We start from the raw sequence: 17,550 nt of genomic DNA, 5'->3' as shown, positions 1-17,550 counted from the left end.
TGGCTTATACCTCAAAGCCCCACACCTTTATTTGTCCCTACAGGCAACAGGGATCCCCCTTCACTGTGTTATCTCTTCCACCAGAAGTCTCCAAGTCACAGAAGCAGAGGGAACTCCTCTAGCCAGGAAAGACTTAGTGCAAGCAGACCTCCCCAGCCTCATGCTAACCTGATGCTTCTGCAGTTCCTGAACGTATCTAGCCAGCTCCTCCTCAGTCAAGTCTTGATCAGGTCGCTGTCTCTGAGCAGGCACCTTCTCATTCTTCCCTGCAAACAGAAACGGAGTCCAGCACTATCACAAATGGGGGATGCAAATTTGAGAGGCTGAACCACACAGAACAAAAAGAGGCAGGTCAGCCACAGCATACCTCAGGCTTAGGAACACTTTGCTGGAGGAAAGGTTGGCTTCTTAGAAAGAGAATGGGCCTTGTGGCTGCCTGGGACTTCAGAACCCGGGCACCCAGTCTGTCCCCATCTCTCTCTCACATGTGATATAAAATAAAACCACAAGGAAGAGGCCACCTATTATTTAAAAGACGCACCTATAATTAGTTCAAACATCTTGGCCTCTTGTACGGAATAAATGGAAGCTCAAGTACAATAACTGATGCCTAATGAAGAGGTAATTTCACAAAGTGGAGATGCAACTTGCTGATGTATCTGATCTGATTCTTTGGTTTCATTATCCCTCTAACAATAGCCTCTAACCCCTCTGCTACTCTGACATGGGCAGAAAGTGAAGGAATTGCTGTCCCATTGCATGCTTCTGCCACGGATGCAGGGAACAAAACAGGCAGCAAAACCAGGTGTTGCATAGCAACTTTGAAATTCGTTTCTGGAGAGGCAGCAAAAAGTCTCTCATTGGGTTGCTTAACCCCTGACACCTACCCACAGCTCCTCTGGCAGCTCTATTAGTATTACAGTTATCTTTTCTGAGGTGACTTCCTGCTGCCACAGCCAAGTCTGAGCTGAGGTGACCCCAAAGCCTCTGCTGCAGATGGCCAGATAAACATTAAAGAAATTCTATACGTACTTGTTGCTCTTCCCCTCTCTCCTACTCTGCCAAAGCTACTGGCTATAGACCTGAACTAACGTAATGCTGACAGCCCCCACACAGCACTGAAAACAAAGCTCAAGCAAAGGCCTGATTTCTAGGGAAGAAGGCCAGAAAAATGCAGTGCAGTGCTGGGAGGGGGACATGGCTCCCTGAAAAGGACCCATACATTTCTCAAGGCAGAGGAAAGCTGGCTTTCCACTGGCCTTGGACCATCTGTGAAAAGGCAAAATGGAGAGCCGTTGTTCACAACCCCACTATGACTTCTCACAATTGTAACATGGCTGTGAAAGTTTAGAAAGGGCCTTCCAGAGAAAGAACAGACAGACCAACAACCCTGCCTTATTATGAATACCACCTTCCTTCATCTCCATCACCATTATTTTCTTTTGCTTCTACAGTTTTTATGGCAAGAAGCTAAAGTGCTTGCTTGGCATTACTGGATGAAGTCTTCTAGCTCCTCTCTGGGGCAAGACAGGACATTAGCTCCTGTTGAACAGATACGGTGAATACAGATAGAGAGAGGATACTGACACACGTACAGGAAAGCTGACATGCTCACACCTACGCGTGCAGACAGTGACCTAATTAGTCTGTGCATGCCCCAAACCAGCTGGATGCAGAGTAGCTCTAGTCTGGAAGGTTTGGTGCTGAATTCTCATTACACCAAATCCAAACTACAAACCCCAGCTGCATTGCCCCCAACTCAGTCACACACTTTCTGACCTCTAGAACAGAACCAGCTTGGGTTTGGCCAACATGGAGCATCAGAGGGTGATGCAGAGGTAACCCATAACCGAACAAAAAGGTGAGCAAGCTGAACAAAAGGTGGAGAGAGAAGTAATCTGGACAGCTGCTGCCTTTAGAAAGATAGGAAGCAAAAATCCCTTTTGTACACAATCAAATAAACAAATTGTCTGAAGAGCATACAGACCCTCGCACGTCATTGCAGTGCACACCCAGTTCCCACAGGCACAGACGCAGCGGTTGCACTCCACTTGGGTCTCTGCTCCATCCTCATAGGTTTCATCTTCCAGGGCACACTCTAGGGAGGCACAAAAAACGGGCAGTGGTTGTGAGAGCACGAGCAGGCTAAAGACAACATACTTTGGAAATGCCTTGAGAGAGAAGAGGTACAAGGTTTTGGAGGAGGCCTTCTTTCCACTAACCACCAAAAGTTTCGTAATAACTAAAATATTCATGCTGAATTTGGTGTGTGAAAGCAGCCAAAAAATAATATGGGAAAGCCAAACACTTCACTTTGCTTCCTCAAAAGAACACATTTCAATTTCTCAATTCCAAATGAAATCTCAATACTGGATTTGTTTGAATTTCCTAATCTGTTATACATAGAAGAGAAGCCACAAAGTGAAAGCTTTGGTTACTCTGAAACAATTCCTGTTTCAGGTGGGGAGAAGTTGGGGAAATGATACGTGCGTTTGCTGTTCCCCTGAGAAAAGAAGGGAAGAAAAAAAAAAAGATTTCTCATTTCAGCTCACATTTCTTCTCACAGCTCAATTACATGTTTAAGTTGAGGCCCCCAAAGCATTCAAGGGCCCATATGGTGTTAAGTGAAAACCAGCTGATCACGTTTTCAAGGGGAGGTGCAGCATCCCTAGCTTCCCACTGAAACAGGCAACAGAGAGTTCAACTTAATATTCCCTAAGAAGCATAGCCTCTGTCTGCTCCTCTGTGCCATCGCAGCGGGATGTAAATCCGGCACCTTTGGACCGGCACCCCCTGAGGAGACAATTAGATGAATGGCTAGGCAAGCTGGGTCAACAGAGCACTAAGCTGCTTCCACGTGAACTGTAGCACTAAGCAGGATTTGGAAGGACAGTGAACTTTGAGAAGTTCATCAGGGAGGGTCTCTGTGTGAAAGGCAGAGCATAGCAGGACTTTGGTCTGGTCTGACTTTCCCAAGTTATCCAGAAGTGAACTCCCCACATGATTTATCTCTGCACTGTTAAATATATGCCTTGACCTTCCAACATACCATATCCATTTGACCCATGCCCTTGCTTCTAAAATCCAAACCTTTTTCATCACGAGAGCTGTGGGAGCTCTGGAACAGAAAAAACAGTACTTTTGACAATGCAGGCACAAGGGGTGATGTTGGATGGCAGGCAGGCATTTATCACTTTATCGCTGGGAGTGGAGTTACAACATCTGATGTCTGGCCCAAAGCTGGTCTCTTTTCTTTCCTCCCTTCCCAGAACCCATCTGGTTCCCCAGTACAAGTGAGGAGCTCCTACTTTTCTCTGGTGGGTTGAAGGATGGGCTGAGGCACTTGAGAAATTCATTGAAGCTGAGCTTCCAGTCGGCATTTTCATCTGATAGCTCGATGAGGGCATCTACGCAGAGTCCCCTGAAAGGCAACAGAGAGGCATGTTCTGCACAGGGCTGTACTAGGCTGGTCCCTGCTCTACTGGCTTCAGCGTACAGACAAGTAAAACCAGTAATAACTAGGAAGGCTCTGAGTAAAACCAGTAATAACTAGGAAGTGGCTTCTGTAAGGAAACTCACTGAATGCAGACAAAAGAAAAACAGTCACAAAATACTCCCTATCTGGCAAAGGGCTGGGAAGTGGGGGGGATATTCAGAACAACAGGAATGAGGGACCCTGTTTACATCTACATGCTGTCACACGAGTAAAGATGCAAGCACAGCCTAACAAGAAGCAGCCTGTTCTCTTCATTGTGTCACACACAGTGGCACACACACAGAAAAAGGGAAACCTTTCAAATTACATTTTCATGTGATGCTTGTACCAGATCTAACTGCAGGCTGCCCATGAGCTGTGCTTTCCCACCATATTCCTTGCACTGGACCTAGCTATCAGGCAGAAGGTGAGTAAGGTCCACTGGAAAGCTAATTTATTAGGAAATAAAAAAAAGAAGACACATTTTCTGTCACCCGACTCATCTTCTGGCTGCACACCTACTAGATTTAAGTCAAAAGAGGGTTGGAGTACCTGCCTAACGTGAAGGGTAGGGGTGGCACTGTTCCATTTGGTGGTGTTCACACCTATTTAAGTGAGAAGCCACTTCATACACAACTATCTTTGTTAGGGCAAGCCCTAACTGATATTTTCCACAAGTGGATTTTCATGCCTCCTTCTCCGTTCACTCCCCTGTTCACTGCCCACCTGAGCAGCTTGTTGGTCTCCTGGTCCATGTAGGTGGTGATGTTGACAGCAGTCTCATTCTGCTCTACAAACTTCAGGAATTCAGTGGAGTCCAAGCGAGAATCGCCATCGTCAAAGCTCTGTAAGGAAAGATGGGAAGATGTGAAAGGGACTGATTTATCAGTTCAGGGTACACCTTCCTTCTCCCTCTTCCATATGTACTTAACATTTCTGAAGCTTTAGTGAAACAGGTTGCATCATCCCTGTTTTGCACAAGAAACAGAAGCTTAGAGAAAAGCAGCAACATATCCACACTAGCATCAGAACTGGCAAACAGGATCCTACCCTTGTTCTCACCGATAAGCTACACTGCCTCTCATTCACCTCCTGCTGCTTGATTTATGGCTCTAACCCCGTTTCTTCTCTTTGCTCCAGCCAGCTCTTAGCCTTCTTATATACCTCCTGCCTTAAAGCAAACCAGTTGCATTCAAGGAGGTGTCAGTTTTCCAATACGTGTAAGTCCAAAGCTGTGCCTGGACTGTGACAGTGACAAAAGGGAAAATCACAGGAAGCAATTTTCTCCTGATCCCAAAGAAAGAACAATTTAATGCAACAGCACAACCCCTTGCCACCAACTTCTTAAGGTCCTGACAGGACTCCTGGCATTGAAGAGCAGGATTTTTAACCCCGAAATCCTGGCTGTACTCCCAAAGAAGTAATTGCATTTTGCCTTCCTGTTTGAAGATGTCATATCACGGTGCGGGGAACTCAGCAGAACTGTTGGGCCCCCTCAGAGACAGCTGCATTGCAGTGAGGGGAAAATGAATTCTGCACACAGACTGCTGCCGGCTAACTTTTGCTGTGTGACTCGGGGCAGGTCTCCTCCTGCAGTGCTTCCAGGAATGCTGGAAGAGACACCGCCTGTTGTTAACTCTATGTGGTTCAGGAGAAACCTGTAGGGCTAGGAAAATTACTCTGCACGCTGTAGCCTGTGCATAACTGCTCCACTAACGTGTTTCAACTTCTACAAGACTTTGAAGCCTCTCATCCCGCTATTTTTTGTAGAAGTGGCCGCAGTTCCCTTTAACGACCCAGACTCAATTTAGCTAGTTTTCTTGCCTTTCAATGCTGTGGTCTGCATTTATGTGTTCCCTCAGAGACTCTCCAAAACATGGCAGCTTCCCACTACAGGCCTCACTCACTCCTCTTGAAATAACATCCTTCAAGCTCATGGCCTGTTTGTCGGACAACCCACATCCCAGTGATCCATACAAGCCAGGCTTCCAGGAGTTAAACAGCTTAACGCCACATCTACAAACCTCTTCATCAAGGAAAAATGGGAAATGCTTCATCTCATCTTTACCTCCAGTGTTTATTACCTGCAAGGCAGGAATCAGGCCATTTGAAGGGAGGGAGTGCAGAGCCCCAGGGCTGGGCACTGCAGAATTCCTCCAGCAACAGCAGACCCTCATTGGTGAAACAAATTTGTGTGTACCTGAACACACTTAGTTTGCTTTGCCTGGATTTGTCCCAGGGTGCTCCAAGCTTTGAATTCTGCTTTAAGGCTTTCAAAGCTTTAGGAGTTGTTGATACGGTGGATTACCACCTGACAGAGAAGGAAATTCCCCTTTTGGTCTGAGAAAAGGCATGGCTTTGTCACGGAAACATTCACTCACTTGTGCCTGGGATCAGTGCTGCAGAAAAAGCTGGGGGGACAATAAAGAGAATATGAGGCTATCTGCCTCTGAGCTGCGGCCACAGGACTTCACCAGCTCCCCAACAGGTATGGGGCCAGGAAGAGTGACCAGGCTGTGACACCACAGTGGAGCAAGCCAGTGGCTGGCTCATGCATTTCAGCAAAGCCCATGACCTGGGGAGACTCTCTGTGAAGACGGCTGGGGACGGCACGTTTGCAAGGGGGAGGGACTGAGCAGCTCCACTCTGCAGGACACTGCAGCTTTCGGGTGCCGGCGGGGGTGCCTGAGGCAGTGGGACACAAGTAGGTTTCCACAGACGGAGCCACATTAATGGCTACAAAGGCAAAGATGCTCTCTGGAGCTCGGGGACCAGCTCCTCTGTCTCACCAGGGGGTGCCATTGCCATGGCAAATTTGCTTGCAGTGCTAACTCCTGTCAAGCACCATTAATCTCTTGCTGTCAACGGCTTATGATTTAAACGCTCTCCCCCTTTCCCCACCTGCTCCTTCAGCTCCATCCTGAACGCTTTGAAGTCTTTATCAGGAGCCGGGCGTGAGGGGGAGGGAGGCAGCAGTGCATGTGGCAGGAGCATGGGAGAAGCCTGTGATCTGCTGGTTACAAAAGGGGGTGGGGATGGGCTCAGGGACACACTGGCAGGGAGGAGGGATGATTGCAGGGCCCAAGGCTCATGGGCGGCTCCTCTCTCTGCAGAACACTAGGGAACTGCTAGCTCTCGACCACAACTGGGTCATACTCCTTTGCAAGCAAATATTCCCCTAGAAGCCCCCAAGTGTCCCCTATATCCATCTCAACATGGCCTTGTGACCGTCTAGAACAAAGGATCAGCAGCCTCTGCCCCAGCTTCCTGCTCCTTTTACCTGCATTTGCAGCCCTTTCACCCACCTTTTCTCCTCCAGCTCTCTTTTGTCCCCTGAGATCAGTTCTTCTCTCCCCTGCCACAGGCACACTTGGCCTGCTCTCCTCCTTTTCCCCAGGGCAGGTCAGATCCCCAGCAATACTCCAGGTCTGGGCTGTCCCATAGCTGTGTCAGTGGCTCTGTCAGCAGCTGCTGCAGGTGGCTTGTAACACACCACGCTGTAGGACATACCAGATCTCCCATGCCCCCAGCTCGACAGGCCCATCACACACTGGAGCCTCTTGGGTGAGGGGCACGGCAGCTGCTTTGCAGTGACAGGACAAGAAACGTTCTCTGGCCCGTGAGGCAGGTGCTGGTCTACTTGCCTTGAAATACTTGTCCAGGACTTCGCTGTAGTTGCTGCCCTTGGAAAACCAGCCGTCTGGGATAATCTCAGCTTCCAGCCACTGGATGACGCGGCGACGAAGCTCATCTCTGTCCGACTGATAGCAGACAACTGTCAAAGGAGAAAAAGCAAGGGTGAGAGAAATAAAGATGGCAGGAAGACCACAGAGAGACGGCTGGAAATAAAAACCAGCCAGACAGCCCTGATAGCAGTTTGCAGACCCCTTAGTCCTTGGAGATGTACCACGGCCAGACCAAAGCAGAGGTGCCATGTGCTGAACGGCAGATGGGCTGTGGGTGACACCATGTGGCAAGGCCAGAAAACAACACTCCTCCCAAACTCATTCTGCTTTCCTGTCCCCAAAGCTTGTGGAAGAGCAATACGGTGTGGACTAATCTTCGTGTGAAGAGTTCCCAGACTGAGGGAGGAGGCGACTGACAATGTCCCCAGGGTTCCCGATGCCATGCAGAACAGGCATTCAGCCGTTAGCCCTCAAGTACCAAAACTTCCATCCTCTGCAAGGGTGAAGACTAAACTGAGCAAGCCTTTCTATACCATGCTCTCCCCAGGACTTGAATTTTGGGGCCTAATATCTCAGATTTTGTTTCTTCAAAGCCCTAACTTGCCCACCCTGATTGGAAATGAGAGGGGGTCAAGTTGGGATTGTTTGCAGTGCTCTCTAGAGCCACAGGTTCCTCTAGGTGGATATCACCTTGTGTGCTAATACTGAAGCATGTATTTCAAAGCAAAACTCAAGCAAATTTCAAAGCAAAGCCTAGATCTTCTGGCTTCTGTAAGTTGTCCCACCTGCTCAGAGGCCAATGGAACCAGAAGGGGAATCAGTGCGCATTTGTGTCACTTACACACACTAAGGATCTCCTTCTGAATCCAGTGACTACAATCACAACCAGACTGACAGTTTCTGTATGTTTAATTTTGAACTTCCTTGAAACTGCTTTGGGGTGGTGGCCATGTCCAGAATATGGTCCTTTCCCTTAAGTTTGTACTTGAGTTTGCTCTCATCTGTCCTAGGAAGCTGAAGTTGACAATTATATAGCTCCAGCAATTAGAGGCCATGGATGGGAAAAGGGTCCCCTGATGAAGCACAGGCCATGTCCCCAAAATCCTTAGTCTTAAGTACACAAGGCAATGCATAAACGGAGAAACCAGGCACAGGGAATCAAAGAGATTTGTTGGCTGATGGGAGAGGTGGTTCAGCTACACCTCCTGACTCCCCCAGGCAATGACCTATTCATTACCTAGTGCTGCCCCTGCACCCATCAGTTAATCGCTCCTGAAGCAGTTTTGCAAAGTCTCCTTTCAAAAGAGCGCTCTCGGAGTTGAGGACAACAGCTCCACAGTTATTGTGTCTTAGATCCTCAATGAACTACCCAAAAGAGTGTCTCTTCCTTCAGTCTGGCTGGTGAACACAGCTTGTGTCCCCAGGAGCAAACTGGGTTTCATTGCACCTTGTACATGCTCAGAGTCCCTGAGACATCCCAGCACCGTGAAGAGCACAAGAAATGTATGAGCTCTGAAAGGTTACCCATGAGTAAGGGTCTGGGCAATCATATTTCTACTGATTTACCAACTCAGACTGCAACAGCCAGGGCAGAGGTATCACTTTTACACAGAGGTGTTCAATTCCCACAGCAGCCCTTCCTCCCCACCTCTCTTCCCAAATACTCAAAGAGGCTTCAGCCATGCAGGAGATGGCCTCTTACCTGGACTTGCAGCTGGATTCTCAGACTTCTTCTCTGTTAATGGAAAGACAGAAGAGGATATTTCAGACACAACATGAAGCAATACAAATCTCTTCCCACCCTGGGTGCCGCTTGGGCAAGAGCAGAGGAAGCTGGGAGCGTTTGGAAACACACGAGCCACATGTATGACTAAGGGACTGGAACATGTGTCATCTGAGGGGAGGCTGAGGACTCTTTAACCTGAAGAAGAGAAGGCTCAGGGGCGACATCATCAATATTTATGAATCTGATGGGAGGGAATGAAGAAGACTGAGCCAGACTCTTCTCCATATTGTCCACTGACAGGGAAAGAGGCAACAGGCACATATTTAAACACAGGAAATTCTACTTGAACACAGGGAAACGCTTTTTTACTGCAAGGCTGGTTGAACACTGGAACAAGCTGGCAAAGAGGTTGTGGAGTCTCCATCCTTGGAGATGCTCAAAACCCTGGACTAGACACAGTCATGGGCAACCCATTCTAGATGACCCTGTTTGACCAAGGGGGTTGGACTAGATCCTGTGGTTGAGTTACTTCTTAGCAACAGGCTACACGTGGTTCTGGCAGAGGTTTTGCTCAAGCAGAAAAGGAGGTCAGATAGTTTGAGCCTGTGCTATTTTTCCTTTGTCACCTGTTCAGTCTTGGAACAGTTCTTTTCACAGAGGTACCTCTCATTCAGGACACACTGGGACCCGAAGCATGGGGGTGAGTTAAACGGCCCCACCATTGAGGTGAAATCCTTGCTCCTAAAGTTCTTGAGGTCCCTTATGAACTTGAATAGTAGTATGGGCTTTGGGGGTTTATCCTGAGAGTCTGACCTTTCCTCAGCAGGTAGACAGAGAGGCAGGCAGGAGCAAATAGTTGCCCTGCTCTCCTAAGTGCCCCCCTCCTACCAAGCCAGTGAGACAATAGCTTCAAGAACCCACCACAGGCAAAGTGGCAGGGCCCTGAGTGCACTAATGAGGGCCTTAGTTGGCCCTGCCAACCTCACCTAGGGCCTCCATTCACACTCTCTACCCATTAGCCCACTTCAGCTGACGCCTCAGAACTTAGTCCTTCCTTGCCTGGGATTATGTTGTAGGTATACCTGTCTCAAGCTCTGTTGCAACCATTCCTGTACTTGCCACAGATCCTGTCCACCTAGGCCCTGACCTAGTAACTGTCTTCCCACCTATATCTCAGACTGCTATAGCCTGCATCACTACGGACTTGTCTGGCTATTGCAGGCCTGTGTGTGACTCCGGCTACCATCACTGGACCCGATCCTGACTTGAATTCATGGCTCAACTTCAGGCCTACTTCATCCCCACAAACTTGCCTCGTGATCTCGACTCTTGGTTGAACCTGACTGTTGTTCCTCAGCTTGCCCTGTTAGCTCGCTCAGCAACTATGGGACAGGATCCTGGCTGGTGAGACCTCTGCCTTGCCTTGTTATCACGCGCGGCTCCCAGCTCTCCCCCCCTTAAAGGCTAGCCAGCCCTCAGCACTCCCTGACACAGGGTTACCTTTACAGTGGCCATCATAATCCACCTGGATCTTGGAGCCAGTGAGGCAGGCATCACGGTGCAGCTCACAGTGGTTCAGGTACGTCTTGCCATTGCTACCACACACTGGTCTCTTATGAGGTTTGCATTGCTATGAGAGAGCCAGAGAAGACAGTATTTTACCTGCCTCTTTAGGACAGCTAGAGGGAAGCAGGTGAGTCCCAGCATCAGCCTGGCCCAAAAGAAGCCCTCTTGGCCCAAAAGGTGTTTGGAGCAGGCTGTGCTCACCCATCACCATCCCAGAAAAACCTGCACAGAGAAGTGTGTGGGTGTGGGTTCAAAGGCTTCCCTTTATCCCAGGCTCTGTCACCACCACCACCACCATGACAGGAGCCTTCCTGAAAGCAGAGCCCAGCAGAGAAATCAGTGCCCAGCATAAATATTGAGTGTAATCCTGCAACTGCTGCTCTATATGCCATGGATGTGCCTTCCTGGAGGTGTTTCTATGACTCTCTTCTGTGCACCTCTGCTTGCTCAGCTCCGTTACATCTCTCTGTAGACTCTGCTCCACCTTTCTGCAACCAAATGTAGAATAAGCCATCAGCCTCGAGCAAACAGCACAGCCTACAGCAGAGGGAGAGTTCGCCAGTGCCACTGTCCAGGCTGCAGGCTTCCTTCCTGTGTCCCTTTCAATCTGGCCAAGCCTACCCAGAGTGACAGACTGTCTTTCTGCTAACAGGACGTTTCACTCTCCAGTACCCAGGGTAGCCACGTGAGAGCTGCAGGCTCTGAGGGAAGTGGGAACAAAGAGCCACATGCCCATTCCCAGGAGCCAGGCAGGAATGGTCTGAAAGCAAAGGGCAGAGCAGAGTAGGGAGACACTATGTCTCTACAGCTGGGAAAGGCTCTTCTAATCATCTCCGGCTCCCTGCTGGATGGAGCTATTCATCCTCACAGCACTCTACCACAATTATTTCCATTTTACAAAAGCTGATTTTTAGTAGGGTGCTTGTAACCTCCTCAAGCAAGATGCCAGTGAGGGCAGGCTGTCTTGGAGCTTGCAGACCACTCCCTATAGTGCCCTCCAAAGCCAGCTGCCTATCAATACCCCACTGGGCTTTCCCAACAAAAGACCTCCAGCCAAGTCTCCTGTGCATGTAAAGATCCTAGGCAGTTGTGCGAGTAGCACAGCTGCAAGCCCCAGACAATATCTACCCCGCAGGGCTCTTACCCCACACCACACTGGGAAAGGCCCTGCTGTTCAAAGAGCCACTGTGAATTTGCAGCTGCTCCAAAACAGTCATAGCCTCATCCCACCATGGGATCCTTCCAACAACCGAAGCCCAGGGGGCTATTGGTGATGCCCATATCAGATGCAGCAGCTGTGCTGCCGTCCTACCTCGATGCAGAGGCAAGTTGGCTCTCCCTTCTCTGTCACTGCACACTCCCGCCCGGCTCCACAGAAAACATTGGCACAGATCTTGGATTTACTCCTTGGCTCTTCCTGCAAGATACAAAGTAAAAGACACAAAATACAGTTATTCAAAAGAGCAGAAAGATAGTTTTAAAAATATAACACATTTAACTTCTAGACTGGACCAAAGAGCACCAAGGCAGTGAGGCACAGATCACAGAACAAGAGACACATGACTGCAATAGATGAGACAGCTCAGACAATAACCAGCAGCAGACACAAGAGCTAGGGCTACAGCCCCAGCAATAGAGGGCTTCCTTGAAGTCATTCCTGGAAAATCAGCTAGGAGAACTGGAGCAAACATGAGCAAGAGAAAGTGTAGCACAACTGGCAAGAATACTTTGCTCATGTCAAGGACTGCTGTCTTCAAAATTTTTTTGTAGAGGGTAGGGTGCAGAAATGTCTGCTTGAGATATTTAATAGTTGAACATAACCCTGGAGAAAGGTGAGATACCAAACAGGCAGAAGAAATCGCCATCAGGCACCAGATAATGCCCCTGTCACAAAAAAACTTCAAAAAAACTACGTGACCCATTATCTTGCCTTCGCTGGTCAAGATTAAACACTTCAAAGGAAGAGACACTGTCATAGATAATTATACAGTAACCTTCTCACAGAGAATTTCTTCCTGGTCCCTGACAGCCAGCAGTTGACTTATGCCCTGCAGCACAATTTATACGCTTTACAGTTTTTTTCCCAGCCAAAGTCATCACAAGTATTCTTCTTGTTCATGTAACTGTCAAACCCTTTTTTTTTTTTTTGAGTTCCACTGTGTTCTTCTCAAACTGGTAACATCTAGCAGGGAAGATTTCCACAGGTTAATCATGTTTTCAATAAAGCCACAATTTACTTTTATCAGTTTAATGTCTTTTTTTCCTTTAGACTTTTAAAAGAGAAGACTGTTCCAGGGGTTCAGACTTTGGAGACCCTGGTTTAATTCTCTGCTTTGTCATTAATTTCCTTTGTGACTCTCATTTCATCTAACATTTTCCACCTGGAAGTTAAGTATTTGGTTCAGGCTAGCCAACTGGCTTCCTCAACAGTTTTATAACAGAGACAGAAAACTGAGGAATGTAAAATAGTCAGCGGGATAAGTCAATCACATCAGCTGTGACTCTTTAATACACAAAGGCTTTTTTACCCTCTCATCTGAATATTATTCTTAACCTCTGCTCATTGGTGGTATATTTGTACCTCCATCATATACTTTTGAAAGTAGGTGATGAAAAAGGGGCAAAATTTGACTTGAGGAGCAAGCATTATTGATACATTTAGTAACGAATGCTGAGTGCACATTTTTTTCTCCTATTGTTTCTTTATCATTTGCTTTTTTGTTTTGTTTTTTTTTTTTTTTTTTTTTGTCTTTCTTTTAAATCACAATTTCACAGTGAATTGTTGTCTTTACTGAAGAGCCCCCAGTGACAGCCAGCTCATTTTATGAATGACTTTGCCCTGGCCTTCAGAGTGTTTTGTCTGCTGGCCTACTGCACAGTCATCAAGCCCAAGAAGGTCTTTTCAAAGTACTGCAGGATTCCCTCCAGGTTTGCATAGCGACAAACATCTTTCTTATTCTTTGCAAATGTTCCTATCTTGCTGCTTACCCTGTAAAATAAAAATATAGTACTCAGACACACCAGTCTTAGCTCAGAAACACACACCATGTTCCAGGCCTGCTCACCCCATGAAGACAGTTTGTTATCCTCCCTCTGGCCCTTCATCCTCCTTTCACGTATGGCTTCTGAGCTATGAAAGACACTCTGCCCCTTCTGCTGCATCCACCTCTTCTTAGCTATCTTCTGGTTGAGGGCTGGGGTAAATGATCTAGGCACTTTTGGGGTAGGATGGAGCAAGACAAGTGCTTCACCACACAAAGCAACTCACACAACTTTGGGCAGAAAAGGAAGAGTAACTCATTTTGCAAAAAGGATAAAGAAAAAACAAATTCTCCCAGGTTGGAGTCTGGCTCGGGCTTACCCAAAATGCACTGCAGACACCTAAGAGCTAATCTATTTAAAGGGTTTCAAACAACATGCCCATCCCTTCACCAAGCCAAAGACCAGAAAAAAATAGAGATAGACACAGCTTTGAAATGCCACCCACCAAGGTCTGTAATCCAGGTGCCTGGCAATAGATGGCAGTACTCTGCCTTTCCTTGCCCATGGCCTGGCAGGACTGCCAGCAGCAAGCTCCTGGCTGTGCCTACCCATGCCAAACCTGGCTCTTGCCTCCTGGGCTGAGATGGCACGGCTACAACCGCAGCCGGCCTCAGCAGGCGTCTGCAGGGACTGAGCTTGGGTTGCAAGACTCCTCTACCCTTGCCAGCTCGCTGGAAACCAGGCCCACAACGTGGCTGTCCTGGCTGCAGCTCCCTCCCCTGTAGCACCCGAGCCCAGGAGCCGTCCCGCAGCTCTCCCACTGGGACCCAGGGCGGGGATGCTGACAAGGTGACACTGCCAGAACAGCCTCTGAGGAAAACCTGCCTCCTGCCAGGCTAGAGAGCCACGTTATTCTGATTTTTCTTATTAATCAAAGCAAGATGTTTTGGTGGTTGCTTCTTTGTTGTTGTTTTAAGCTGTTCGAGGCTGGCAGTGGGTCAGAGCTGGTTGCCATGTCTCAGCACGGCTATCTCCACCCCAGGGGTTTGCTATAGAAAGAAAGGAATCAAGCTGCTCTGCTGGCCTGTCTGCCCTCTGGCACAGGGTTTCTCAGCCTCAGCTTGCTCATCCTCCCTCCCAGCAGCAGCAGCCGCCATGGCAGGAGCTACCAGGCTGGGTGCTTGCTCCACCTTTAGTGAAAACATCTCTCACCTTCCACCCCAGATCCCTCAGCCCCCTGTTCCCCCATCCTTGCAATGTTCACCCCACAAACCATACTTTGTCCATCTACAACCTACAAAACATTGCTCCTTCTACTTGTATGCCCCCCTTCCCAAAATCCCTGAGGCCCTCACCTCCTTCCTTCACCAGGCACCACCTCTCCTTACCTTACATCTTCCCCATCCCTGCTCCGGCAAATCCTGCCTTCGCTTCCTGCAAGAGCCAGAAGACACTTTCCTCTGCCAGCCTGCACACAGATGAAGTTAGCAGCTGCCACTGCTATTGCCTGGTATGGCCTCACAGCTCTAAGGTGCTTCACAGTACCATAGGGTGGGAGCTCTCTCTAGTGGCTCCTGGCCACCTTCCCGGCAAATGCCCGAGTCTTCTGTGTGTAATTGGGAGTGTAGCAGAGGTGGCGGAGGATGAATGGACTGGTACAGTGGGGTTTGTGAATGAGGCTTTATAATCTTCACTCATGATTCTCTGGCGACCTCCCAGATGCCATGAGCCAAACTAGTTTCTCGTGACAGATATTCTGATCTTACCTTGGACCTTGTCATGTTAGCTCTTTACAAAGCTCCATCTGCTGGAGTCATATAAGTGGGGAGGGCAGCTGCCACTTCAATATTAAATAGCTTGTCCTCGCACCTACCATGTAGAAGCTTGAAAATATGAGCTGCAAAGGTTTAAATTCAAGGTCACACACAAAAAAGACTCCACAGTATTTCAATGCTGTTGCTCTTAAATTAATTTCAGGATTTGGAGGCTGGAATCGTGGTTGCTACACTGCTTCCTCCCTGTGAGCTGCCATTGCCTTTTCTGTCACCGTGGGCTTGGGAAGTGTCACTCATCCCTGTGCACAGCGCGCCCGGGCAGGCGGAAGGGAAAGGGCAGAGAGTCGTTATTAATTGCTGCGCGGTGGCATTTACATCGCAAGCCGTGACAAGTTCCTCAATTCTGGTCGGGTGAGATGCCCAAACTCTCTCTGGGCAATGATTTTAATTACTCCTCTGCTGCCCAGAGCGCGAAGGTGTAAAAGCAGTGAGCATAAAGCCAGGGCAGGAGTGCTTAGACTCTGGAGCATCTGCCATGGCACAGGGGCACTCCTGGCTCCTCACCCTGCAGCCTCCACAAGGGCACAACCTCCCCAGATACCTTCTCGGGCAAAGACCATGGAGAAAGCTGTTCACCATCGCTCACGGGCCAGAAACTCAGGGCAGCCAGGCAGCATCAGCTTCATGTACGCATAGCTTAGACTGTCTGTCGAATGGGCACAGGAACACACACCGCTTCCGGGGAGCTAGGAAGCATAACCCCATGGATGAACAGTTCTTGCACGCAAACAGGCAAGCGCCAAGCAGAAGACCTGAGCTGACAGAGCAGTGAGCCTGTTGCTCAGGCTGTTGCTTCCCGGGGAGCAAGGAGGAAAAAAAAAAGAGACATTTCCAAGGCACCCGCGGGTGAGAAAGCTGGCAGCATAGCCGGCGGTGAGGGATCACCATGGCAACCAGCAACGGGAGGCCTCAAGGTGGAGAGCTAAAATTAGGCAGCGGGAAGGGCTGTTTCTCATCTCTAGCAGCAACCGGTGCTGAGGAGCTGGACCCCCAACACAGTGTAAGCGCAGATGTCGGGAGCATTTCCGAGCCCCTGCGTGAACCCGGATGTCCGGGACCGAGTGTGGCTGGACATGCCAACACGCGGTGCCACAAGCAGGTCTGCACGGGGGGGTCTCAAGGTCCTGCCAGCTGCCATGCCTGCTCCCTGCTGGTGGGACTGCAGGAAAACAGCGCGGTGTCTGCAACAAGATATGGAGACTTCCCCAACTAGCTTCTGAAAGCTTGAAACCATTAACAGTTCAGCGACAGAACACCTCTGTAATGAAGAATCAGCTTCCACCTGCAGAGAAGAGCTGTGCAAGCAGCTGCACGTCCATGGTGCCCCACTGCCCAAAGGGAGGAGCAGGGATCTCTGCCATTACGCAGGCTCTGGGAAACGAGCAGGGAGACCACCCTGCTACGAGGTGAGGAGTTAATGTGCCTGAAAAGAACCCCTCGGATTGCTTTTTGCTTTCTGCACATCCTTCCAGAAAAAATCTCCCCTTGGAGATCTCAGAAGTCTTTTTCTCAGCAGCCCACGCTGCACTGGAGAAATACTACCTGCTGTCCTGCTCCTACTGACACAAGTAAAAAGCTTTTCTGCTATCAGCAGCGACTATAGGTCTTTTACCTTTTTTGGCATCGGTTTATGGAAATCCATAAAATGACTACATCCCTCACATAATGCTCTGTGCTGTTTGCTGTAAAATCAGGGCTTTGCATTTTTGCCCTGCGAGGAAATCAAAGTGCTCTAGAGCTGTAGCACTGAAAGCTCCTCCAGGAGGCAATCCCAGGTATCAAACTTGAGTACTACACAGACAAGGCAAAACCGAAGGGCACCAAAATGATGCCTGGGGTTGCAAGACTTGCACAGATTCTCACACCTCAGGAAAGGCAGCAGCAAAAGCTTGGAGGAAGGTTTCAGATACAATCAGTACAACTCACTATAGACTCCTTCCACGCAGACAGGGAGAAACGACCTTTTCAGCTACATATTTCAGCCAGTCCTCCCTTGTGTCTTCCCATCCACGTACCTTTTGCCTGTTCCCTGCCACAACTGACACAGGAGTACAGATATAAGGGGTCTCCGAACACGCCGAGGTGCCACCTGTAAACAGCGCTGCCTGCACAATTTCTAAACCAACTCAACATCCAGCCACGAAACCTAGCACTTCATTCAGCTGTTGTCTTGGCAATGTTTTCTTCATGCAGAAAGATCTGGAGACACAAGGCACCAGGTCAATGATGCAGAAAGCTGAGACAAGAAGCCATGTCTCCTGACTCCCAAATCTCTCTCCT

At 48.9% G+C, this 17,550-nt stretch overlaps 1 protein-coding gene across 1 annotated transcript in view; it reads right to left on the bottom strand.

The window, feature by feature from the left end:
* Positions 1-17,550, bottom strand: part of FSTL1 (follistatin like 1) — a 57,652-nt gene that overhangs the window by 3,361 nt on the left and 36,741 nt on the right. Inside the window, exons 2-9 of the mRNA XM_074149298.1 lie at positions 11,766-11,870; positions 10,388-10,517; positions 8,864-8,896; positions 7,120-7,250; positions 4,202-4,320; positions 3,309-3,421; positions 1,988-2,098; positions 169-266 (exon numbers count right to left, since the gene is read on the bottom strand). Of these exons, the coding sequence (XP_074005399.1) occupies positions 169-266; positions 1,988-2,098; positions 3,309-3,421; positions 4,202-4,320; positions 7,120-7,250; positions 8,864-8,896; positions 10,388-10,517; positions 11,766-11,870 (840 nt within the window). The remainder of the gene's footprint in view (positions 1-168; positions 267-1,987; positions 2,099-3,308; positions 3,422-4,201; positions 4,321-7,119; positions 7,251-8,863; positions 8,897-10,387; positions 10,518-11,765; positions 11,871-17,550) is intronic.

The sequence above is a fragment of the Numenius arquata genome, chromosome 1 (genome assembly GCF_964106895.1).
Source record: "Numenius arquata chromosome 1, bNumArq3.hap1.1, whole genome shotgun sequence".
Lineage (NCBI taxonomy): Eukaryota > Metazoa > Chordata > Aves > Charadriiformes > Scolopacidae > Numenius > Numenius arquata.
The sequence above is the reverse complement of the archived record's forward strand: the minus strand, read 5'-3'. Positions and strand labels throughout refer to the sequence as shown.